Raw genomic sequence first — 12,092 nt, forward strand, 5'->3', positions numbered from 1 at the left:
TTTTTTCAAATTTGGGAAAATGTTTATTCAAACGTACATCACTAATTATTGAGTAAAAAAAAAATGAGCATGAACTGTATCTTGCAGGTGCAAGTGTAGAGCAGAGTGCGTTTAATTCGATTTACTTTATTGTATGACCGTTTATGAGTGTCTACCGATACTATTCTGTTTTTTATCACAACTTAATAATATTATGGAAAGGCTTTTTTAAATTAATGTTGTATTTAATTAAGTTGCAGATAACAAAGAAATTCATAGATTCGCGTTTAATTTAAATCAACTAAAACACCACTGAGTAACCAACGATCGTATGATCGTCAACGATTCAAATTTAAAATTTATTTTGCACACAGATCTGATCACAATGACTCTTCTCGCAGTTCTATATCGTTGGACGAACAAGCATTGTTACCATTCAAAAACGCTTTGCACACGGCTATTGACTACGGGTCGTTAGACGTGGTGCGAACATTGCTCGAGAACGGCATAGACCCCAATGCCGGTGGTCACATGTTGTCTGATCCAGACGTGCCCAGGCATTCTCCGTCTGCGTCATCCGGCCCAAGTGAACGATGTAATGTTAAGCCAGCATCGATTCAATGCGAGATCGACGAGGAAACCGGATTTGATATACATGATATTTATCATTATGATACAGGTAGTTATAGCTTTTTGTTGTACCTATGCCGATTGTAGTTATTTTTTTGTTACGCCGAGGACGATGCCGCGACCTCCCGATTTACAGTTTTAAACGAAAGTTTTCCATTTTGGAGAACATGGTAGTCAGAATTAATATTTTTTTAATAACCATTCAACTGTTATGTGTAGTAAAAGTATTGTGGGTAAAATTATTTATACACATTATTGAAGTATAATATTATATTAAATTATGTCACTCTGCATAATATATGAGTATAAATGAGGGAAAGCCAATGGGAAATTAAATGCGTTTTCTCCTTACAGAAGATAAAAAAATCTCAATTATTATCTCGTAGGACATAATTTTATTTATGATGCATTCATATGATGCAGTAAGTATGAATACAACAAAATAATATATTAAATTTGACAGTTCGGTACGGAGATAGTGTATAGGATAAGTACAGTGTATACCTATAATCAGTGGCGTATTCAGAAGAAGTAGGATAAGGGGGCTTTTGCCCAAACCCATTGGACTTATTATGGTATAAGTCATATACAATAAAAGACAATGTACAGACCATCATATTTCTGAAAAAGGTTTTGGAGAAACGCATTGCATATTATCAATTATTTGTAGATGTTATGGTTACGGTATATAGTAAATAGTAATAAAGACCTTGTATAAGGTAACAGATGTCAAATTCTGATTACTTTGTTTAGCCCCCCTCCCTTCCATTAAATAATCCTGAGTACATAATATAATATCAACTAAAACCACGCTTAATAATTCACCATTTTCGAAAACACTTGATATTAACGTTTGTTTTTGATTATACTTATCTGCAGAAATCATGTCAGTGGCCGAAGATGTGAGGCCAGACGAAGAAGTAGTGATTACGATCGGCCCGACCACGCCGGTGGTGTCTACACCGTCACCAAACCCGACGGCTATGGTGGTGGCGGTTGCCGAGCGCAACGCTAACCGGTCGGTACTGATGCGACAACGTTCGCTGTCGCTGGACAACGATAAACCGGTGAAGAAGAGCCGGCCACTGCTGCAGAAGCTCCGAGCTGGCTGCAGCAAGCTTGTCCGGTCCACGCCGTCGGACATGTGCAGCTATGAAGAAGAACAGCCGCAACATGGGCGGCCGGCGATCGTCCACACCACGAGCATCGCGGGTGTCGCAGGCGTCGCGTGTGTCGCGGGTGGCTGTGCGGCGGCTGGCTTCGTACCGAAGGGGGTGGCGGGCGCGGCAGGTTTCGTGGCCGCCGCGCCCGTAGAGTTCAAGGGCATTATGAGCGAGCTGCGCCGGAGCAGTGACGTGGTCCGAGCCATACTTTGGAACCTGTCGTTCCGGGACACGTACAGCAACGGCAACGTTAGTGACATGGACAGCAGCACTGACTTGGACGTGGACACTCTGTTCGACCGGCATGAGCAGCGCCGGTACGCGGACTACGAGTTGGAGAACAATGGGCGTCTACCGCTGCTCGACTCTCTGTCATCACTGCAGTCGTTCCAGTCGCTGTCGTCCACCGGATCCCCGACGGTTCCGGCCTTGGTGTCCGGCGGCTCGGTATCCTCGGTGCCGATGGCCGCCGATTGTCCAACCACGGTGCCGGTGGTTGTTCTAGACCACGCACCGGCCGCCGCATGTCAGCCACAACTAGCGAAGCCACTGCAATCCTCGAGACCGCCACTGCCACCGCCGCCGCCATCACATCCACCGATACTTCCATCGCCGACACCTCCACCTTCGACGCCTCCACCATCGATAATACTGCCGGAGACTGTGTCACAGCCGAGCGCCGACACCAACGACGTCCCCACGACAGTCCCGAAGATAATCTTCAAAATCAAGAGCTCACTATCGCTGGATCGGATGAACGAAATGGCTGACATGTACACAAAACAGTACTTGATGACTCTACCACCTCTGTTCTTGGCCGTGGTCCGCCAAAATCCTACCATGATTTACTTACTCCTCAAGTTCGGCGGATCTCCGAATGTCCAGGTGAGTCGTTTGGATTTATTGTTTTTATTTTTTTTTTATTAAGAATAATGGCTTCAACATCTAGGTTAGGGTGGTTCTTATTTATAGGGAATTTTTTTTTTTTGATTATTTATGATCGATGCCTATAAAAAGGTTCCAATATGTATAAAAATGATGTATACAAAATTTTAATATAATCGGATAAGTTTAACTCGTGCCCCAAAGCCCTTAAAGTCGCTACTATAATAAACCGTAGTCAATCTAGGTCATTGGTCCCGCTGTGTTAACATTAATATTAACGTATTATTTAGTTGTAATTGGTGATTACATATGGTTAGGTATGGGTAGTTTTTACAGTATTAGATATATTTACAATTTTTTTTTTAGTTGTAAAATTGTATTTTAATATTAAATATCGCTGCCGATGGATTTTAAGAAGCAATGGATCAAGTGTGAACTGTGAAGTGTGTGTTATGTTCTCCTAGTGATTCCTCTATCGACGAAGGTTGGTAGAGGATGTCCCTTGCATTGACGAATAGCGGACAATCAAAAACTATATGTTTGATTGAGAGCGGTTTATCGCATTGACTGCAGAGAGGTTGATCTTCATGTCTTATAATGTGTGTGTAGGTTAAGTTGGTATGGCCCATTTATCGGGTTGGAATGAGCAGGCAATAACTGATTATTATCGTCGGGAAAAGTCGAGCAAAATTGTATACAGTGAAAAGAGAAAAATCGTGCATTCATTGCATATGGTTTATATTGCCTTAAAATATATATTTATTGTTCACACACGCAGTCGCGAAGATAACGCACACCACTGCCCTTATGCCCACCTTGTATTTATTAAAATTGTTATAATTGTTATTATTATTATTATTAGTATTCTGAATGTTATTCTTATTATCTACCGTGAGCATAATCATCAATAACATTCCTTTTTTTGTTACATAACTTTTATGCGTTTATCGACGATTGCACTTCTGCGTTTTCGGGTTTTTTTTTTATCACAGAACACGAGACTGGCTAAAATAATCGCTGATAATCAGCATGTAAGAGGCCACATGACCGACGACCAAGCACCAGTCTTTTACCTGATTTGTAGCAAGACCCACCCGGGCAGACTTGCGCACCTCGGGTAGAAACATCCCTACCAAAACCTATCGGACGGTATCTATATCGGTCAATAGTATAATAGTCGGAGTATTCCGGTATTGCAATGATCCATATACTGCCACAGTTCAAGGGGCAATAGTCGGAGTATTCTGGCATTGCACCGACTGCCATACCGTTCGATAGATTCCAGCTCCCCATCGTGCGCCCTTACCATCGTACACAGTGTTATTTTTATTTGTATCTGTTATTAATAAATCATTCGTCAGCATGACATAGACAACTCGTTTCTTTCTCTTTGTAAGATCACATTAATAAAACCCATTACGCTACACTTATAATATGTATATTGTATATATTTTGTAATATTTTTTATTTAATTTATCTTGTAACTTAAATACTGAAATATCGATAGTAGTATAATAAATAAATGGTTTCATTTAAACTTGTCTTGCATTATTATATATTAGGTACGTATATGTATCAAGTGAAAATTAGAAAAAAAACACACATATATTTTAAACAGCTTAGGATTGGTTTAAATATTATTTTTCTCGGAACACATATACTATGCTAATTGAAGGAGTATCATGTATATTCTTTTTTTAGTATACATTAGTTCTGAACAATTATTGTTGATGAATTAAAATAGATGATTATTATTCATTATTGAACTAAACTAGATAGTATTAAACTTAAAAAACTGGAAAGTTAAATGTATCTTATCGTTCAGTTGGTCTTTGAAAATGGTTTGATAAATAATATAAATTTAATGATAAACCATTATTGTATACAAATACCTATTCTGAGAGAAAACACCCGGTTAGCCAATATTTCTAAGGGTATTTACATAGGTAACGATTTGTTGGAAATTTATTTTTCTATTAAAGCAAGGTACTAATTTTGGCCAAAAAAATCATATATAATAAACAATAATTATTTTAAAATAACATAATATGTCTTATATAAAAATATATATTATTATTATTAACTCGCAAGTTTATACTAAGTACTTTCCATAAAACTGTGTGAAAAGGCCAACGGTATAAATAATATAATAACATACCTGTGGTTTTATTTTTTCGATTAAAATAAAGTAACTAACCATTAAGGAAAAAAATCTCATCTTTGGTTTAAATATCTAATTTCTATCTATATTTGAACTTCAAATGCTTATAAAAAAATGTTCACTATGTATTTCCGATATTTTAAATTGTTTTAAGAACTTATTAGGGTCCTCGTGTTATATTTTCAATGTTATTGACATAAATAAAAAAAAACATCGCTCCGCTCAGAATCTAAAAAATATATAAAAGTAAACCATTTAAAATAATTTACTTTTAAAGGGACATAATATGTTGAATGTTTTACTAAAGTGTTTAAAAAATGTCAATTTAAATTGCTAATCATTGATAAAAACGTCATGCAGTTGTATGATTTGAATAACAAAAAAAAAATTTGTCAAAAACAGTTGATGAAAAAATATTCCAGTTTATTATTAATATTTTTTAATTTTTCCTTCTTGAAAAAATCTGGGAAATGTATGGGAAATTTCTTCTTTTGAGACAAAGTACCAACTAGATTACATTTTATAATGGAAACCACCATTAAAGAAGAAGATTCAATAATTTTTCCTGCACTGAAATGCGATGACAGGCGCATCTGATACACATTAACAAAAAAAAACTTATCAAGTAGCCCGCTTCACAATAATTTCGAATTCGAATAAAATGTATTAATCATAAAATGTTAAAAATAAATGTGAAAAATTTCTACATAAACATATACACACAATATGTTATAAGTCAACTATTTAATAATAATAAATATGTGTATAATATCTTAATATTATAACAAATATGATAAAATGATTAATTTTATTGAAACTAAATATAAATGCAGCTTAAGACTTATTCCATCTATTGAACAAAACAAAATGTATTATCATATTTATTTTTCAGTTGTTTTCTTTATGGGAAACAAATGAAAAATAAGAATAACAAAAATGTAATAACAAAATTAAAAATTGCACAAATAAAATATACCTATGAGGTATTGTATGATCGTGATACGAATAAGAATAAGGGATAAGTGTCCACTAGCTATTAATAAAAATATAATATTGTTTTTTGAACATTAAAGATTTATTGATTTGTCCAAAGTTAGAAAAATTTAAACTTTCAATCATATACAGCTAGGTATGTCTTTTATGGTAATTTTAGGTCAAATAATACATTAATATCTGAATAACGGAGCATCGCTTGTGGAAATAAAGTTGAGACTAAATACATATGATGGAATTATTAAATAGTAAACTGGATTGAAAAACAATGTGTCTCCCACTACCTCGCTTTCCGGACCAAAAATGAAAAAAAAGAGTGACGGTGAGACACTCAGAGGTGATATTTTCAAGAAATATTTGAAGATAAAACTGAAAATGGTCATAAGTTTTGTTGGAAAAGTGAAAAAAGAAAATACAATACAGTTCTTCCACACATATTTTCCCCATGTCAAAAATTCTAAAAGAGCACAGCTTTAACATCCAATAGTATTGTCTGTAACTATTTTTAAATAAATAATCGAAGAATAATTCAAATGTCTTAACGAAGAACCAGAACATTATTTTAAACACAATTATTACGCTCTCCTCCCCCACAGACCCAAATGGAAATAAAATCAACTCTGTGACACTTTATTTTGAGATGGATATTTTCAACAACTTTGTGAAAAATATATATAGTGAAAATATTCAATAGTTTTGTCACAAAAGAGGAAAAATTAAATAAAAGTAGGTATATCCCAATTTCCATCCCTGGGACACAAAAGTGTTCCATAACTCGACAAAAAAAAAAATCATAAAGAAGTTCAATAGTATCGTCAGAAACATGGTAAATTAAATATCCAGTAAAATATTTGGTGGGGTTAAGTATGTGGAAGCAAAAAGAGCCTTGAGTCATCGTCCCATCTATCCTACCGTTACAATATTTCATTTTTTTATAGAACTTTTTGTTATGTTAACAAATTAAACTTAAATGACAAAACTGAACACAATAAATAAAATATTTTACTGAACTAGAACATTGCATTTTCGAAACAACTAAACACTTTAAACCACGATGCGTGGTTCTTATTAAAATTGTTTATAAATTGTAACTATTTATAGTAGTGTACCTACTAAAGTCTTAATACATTTCAATTAGAATTTTAAAAGTTTTTTAATAGTTTCCTAAATATCAACTTGAAAAAATATTTTTGATATGAGTTTAATATTTGTATTTTCAATGTTTTTAAAGACATTGATTGATAATTGTTAAAATTAATAGCCATTATTTTTGTTTACTCAAATTAATAATATTTTTATAGTTTTGTAATCAAAATAAATTGTACCATTCAGTAAATGTATAATTTTCATTCTAATTTTGATAGCTATATGCTTTAAATAGTCCAATTTCCAATTGTTTTTTTTTATTTTTGAAAAACTATTATGAATTTTAAAAAATAACGTGCTAATGTTGCCTTGCTACCTTGCTAGTGATTTTTATCTAAATGCACTTATAGATACATTTTTTTGAACCAGTATCTACCCTAAAACATTAACATGGAATTAAACGAGTAAAATAAACTACTATTATTGTAAATTTCATAAATATTTTTACTTAAAATATTAAATAATTATTTAATGTAAATTATGATATGCTGTGCATTTAATTTAGATGTGTAAAATAGATATTATTTATTTATTATATTTTTGGGTGTCTCAGATTCAAATCATTTATTTAGAGGGGGTAAGATCTAATCCTCCAATCACTCTACTAATCGCACCACTGCACTGTTCTCATTTATATATAATAAGTATACGGATAAGGTTTCATTAGAAGCACAAAATATGTTGATATGAACCAAAAATACATACCAAACTTATTATATACAATGTAATATGTATTTTATAATAAGTCACATATTTTTTGAGTAATAGTATTATTTGAAAAACACATAGTTTATTTTTGATATTGTAAGCGAGAAATGCTAAATTGAAATTAATATATAGTGTGCTACTAATATTTATAAATGAAATAAATTAAGGTACAAACTTACTTTATTTCTAACTTAGGTTGATTAAAGAGCTGATTAAAGATTTACCTATACTAAGTTAATAAACATATTTTAGTAACATAAATTATGTTACATAATATCATAGTAATAAATAATTGGATTGGTGGAATAAGCAATTAAGTAATAACAGAGTTTTGTTAAAAATAGTAGAAGTAATAATAATTATTTAATTAAATTAAATTATTTTAGTATAATAAATGTATAGAATCAATAGAGGTATTAGAAAACAAATCTATGTTAAAATTATTTCGTAGGTAACTGCAACAATAAAGCCATAGGAGAATTTTGATCATAATTCGATCGGCAAGTAAAAATTAGTCAATATTCTGGTTGTTCGACTAGGTAAGAACATGCCGAACATGGAACTATGGAAGTGCAGTTTATAAACCTTTCCATTTATTAATTTAAAAACAAAGCATAAATCTAATGTTTTTCTTCTTTTATCTTATGATTTATGTTTTAATAATTATAGTATATACTGATATGACAAATTAGGTAATAATATTATGATCAATACCACATTATAATTTATTTACCAATTTAAATAGAAAAAAATATTTTTGTTCTTTTTTAGTATACCCAATTGTTTTCGTCGATCGATTCTTTGAGCTGCAATATCATTCGCTATTAATTTAATGTTTTATCACTTCACTATTTAAACTTCAAAACAATTTGTTGTACAAGTGTAATTTAATTACTAGAGCTTGTTTGAAATTAAATTTTGTATAAGCTTCATGCAACAATTTTACTTTGATTAAACCGACAGTTTGATTATAAAAGGTAACAGCAATAAATATCTAACTTATTAACTTGTACACATTTTTTAAATATATAGACATTTCTTAAGAGGTTATTAGAGCAAAATTTGTTCACTCTCTCAAGTATTTAGAATAAATCCAGTCATAAATACATATTATGTTTTATTAGTATGATACAACTTATATACTTACATTAGCTTATTATCCTTATAAACGTATAATATAGTAGATATTTGCAATTGGTTGATATGAGTAATACATATTTGATTCAGTTAATATAACAATCGCAAAAGTAATCATAATAATAAGCAACTTTAAAAATACAGACATTTATGTGTGTTTACTTTTAAATATTTATTATATTCTCAACAGTTTTGTTTTCAGATAATATAATAGCTATATTATATTTCATAGGTAGGTACCATTTGTTTTAAAAATAATTAATGTAATTACGTTAGTTATTTTACCGTTTTATTATTCTGCTGTGCTCTGCGTTACTAAAACTTTTTGAGAATAGTGATTGGTTTAAGATTAAAATCAGATATTTTTTACTAATTGGACAGGTGATATGTTTAAAAATTCTATGTTAAGACAAAAAGCTTAGATTCTCTTATATCTATATTTACATAATGGGAGAGGTACCTTATGAAATATGTTCTTCGTTTAAAATAATAAATTCTCTCAATATGTACCTCTTATAAAAATAAAATACAATTATAAATAAAATGTAATCATTTAATCAAGTTATAATTAAAATATATAATTATTATTTGATGTCGTGTCTTAAATTAACTTTACTGCATAGGCACATTTTCACATTCAGTTAAGTTTGTAATATAATCCTAAGGATTTATGGAAAAGTAAACTTTTGACGTTTTATAAAGGTTTATTACTCAAATACTCTTCAATATATAGCGAAAAACAGTAATTTTGTATTTTGATCAAATACAATTATTCATTTATAAGTAAGTTATATAGTACCTATGTAATAATAAGTTATAGGTACCTTATAATAATAAATAGAAATTCAATCTACACTTTTCAATATTTTTTTTATTAGGTAGATATCCGTTGTCATAATAAAATATTCTACTATTATGTTAAACCATATATATTAAAATAAAAACAAATTTTAAATCATGATGAAGACAATAATTGAATAAGTTTTCTTGTATGGCAACAAAAATCAACTGTTTTTCTCACGACTTATAGGCAATATATTTTTAAGTTATTCTTGAAACTTATACATCACAGTGAATTTTATCAAGCTATCAGAATAAGAAAATAATATTTTGGTTCCCTACCAGAATAAAAATCAATTGGAACATATGAAATTTAATATTCGATCCTAACATAATAATTGTATACCTCATCAATATTAAATTCCCAATCATAATATTTATCATATCCATTATTGTGTACGAACACATGATATCTTCAATCATTTATTGTTGTTTCCTTAACATTTTTAATGTTTGGTATTTCATTATTTTTCAGGATGTATATGGTAACACACCACTTCATTTAGCCATTGTACAACCAGAGATATCATGGAATTGCGTGTTGGATCTTCTTGAGTTCGGTGCAAAAATTTGCATTAAAAATTCTACAGATATTTGTCCATCAGATATAGTGGACTCATTGTTGCGTATACAAGTCCATATGATCAATGACTGCTGGAAGATTTTGTCTGGGTCAACAGCTGTCATTAAAGGTATTGAACTTGACATATTAGCATTTAACTAACATTAAGAAATTCAGGGAATGTATAACATTTAAAAGACAACTGATCATAAAGAAAAAAAAATAATAACAATACACATAATATTATCTAGGTCAAAGTTATTATGAGAAACAGTATTTAAATGTTCTAATGGATTTTATACAACAATTGTAAATAACCTGTCGTCTGTAAATGCACTTTATCGTATTGTTTCTGTCAGTATAAGAATGCAATTGCACTCTTTATCGGCCATACCATTTATTATATTCGATTGATCACGCTTAAAATATATATATATTTGTATATTTTCATACATTCTGACTTTTAAATTTCGTTTCAAACACTCTAAATATTCATTTTTTTTGCCGAAAATTAGTTGTGTATATATAGCTACAGACTAATTTTACGCAATACAATTAGCAAAATAATCAAAACACATGATGATCTGAAGTGAATATGACAACGTTACACGTGTTCTCAATCATATTATACTTATGGTAAGCTCTTTGATCAATGTCCATTGTTTGGTCAAAGGGATAATCACGCCCAATCGTTCGTTTGCCGATTCCATTGGGATACTACAGATTGCTTTTATGAATAACATAAAAAATGTCTGGCTTACTGTTTTATTTAAAACCGTAAATAACAATATAAATACTTACAGGTACATATATTGTTACTATAATTTGGTACATTTGTTTTATTACCGAGATAATTCTCTAGATAACACTAGGGTGATATCTTTTTCGTATTGTGCATGGTATGGTTAAATATTTTATTTAAGGAATATCTTAGACAATCGCGATAAATCCTAAGCAAATTAGGAATTATGGTTATTGGTTGGTCAATAACTGTAATGCTTCGGCAACTTGGATAATGTGTATTGAATAGATACTACAGTTTAATATAGTACATCATTGGTTACAATTCAATAAGTTATAAGTTATAACATTACACAGTTAAAAAAAATACTACTAGGTTACAAATTGAAATCTATAATATTTTTACTGCTTTCCAAGTCACCCAACTTACTTATTTAATTTAATTTGTAGTTAATATATTTACAAACTAAAACCACCATAGTCTAGACCTCTGACAGTTTACATTCAACAATATATCATATCCCTTTGTAAATAATAATATTATATTTTATGTTATTCAAAAATATATAAGTATTCGATTTTTTATTTATCAAAATGAAATTAATTTAGTTTATAATAAAGTTTATACAGTCATTTTAGCTCAAAAATGTATAAAAACAAAAATAATAATTTTTTTTTAACTATAAATACGTACAAATTCAGAAATGGTATCTAAAACTCTAAGCAAAAAAATAAAATTAAGACTTTAACTTACTCTATACAAAAATCCTATTGCATATTATAACTTCAAGTTATAGCGTAAATAAGTGCTTCTAATGATTAAGTATTATAATATTATAATATAATATTGAAAACATGCAGAGCTTGTTGCAATATTATATCTATTACTTACTAAATAATATTATTATACTTTATTAAGGAAAATCGTTAAAAACTAAATCACATAATAAACAATCATTTTAACATAAACTAAACAATGCAAATATATGTAATTTACGAACTTGTTTGAATTTGCATATTTTTATATTATTACAATAACATTTGCAAAATGCGCATATTTTTTTTCCTAAGTAAAAAAAAAAAAATTATGGTAAATAATTGATTTTTTTGTTGTAACACATCAGCTGTAAAATTAACTACATGTTAA

General features: G+C 30.2%; 1 protein-coding gene across 1 annotated transcript in view; it reads left to right on the forward strand.

The window, feature by feature from the left end:
• LOC111026746 overlaps positions 1 to 12,092 on the forward strand; it is a 286,767-nt gene that overhangs the window by 190,986 nt on the left and 83,689 nt on the right. Inside the window, exons 8-10 of the mRNA XM_022304878.1 lie at positions 354 to 658; positions 1,489 to 2,657; positions 10,118 to 10,334. Of these exons, the coding sequence (XP_022160570.1) occupies positions 354 to 658; positions 1,489 to 2,657; positions 10,118 to 10,334 (1,691 nt within the window). The remainder of the gene's footprint in view (positions 1 to 353; positions 659 to 1,488; positions 2,658 to 10,117; positions 10,335 to 12,092) is intronic.

The sequence above is a fragment of the Myzus persicae genome, unplaced genomic scaffold, assembly GCF_001856785.1.
Source record: "Myzus persicae strain clone G006 unplaced genomic scaffold, MPER_G0061.0, whole genome shotgun sequence".
Classification (NCBI taxonomy): Eukaryota; Metazoa; Arthropoda; class Insecta; order Hemiptera; family Aphididae; genus Myzus; species Myzus persicae.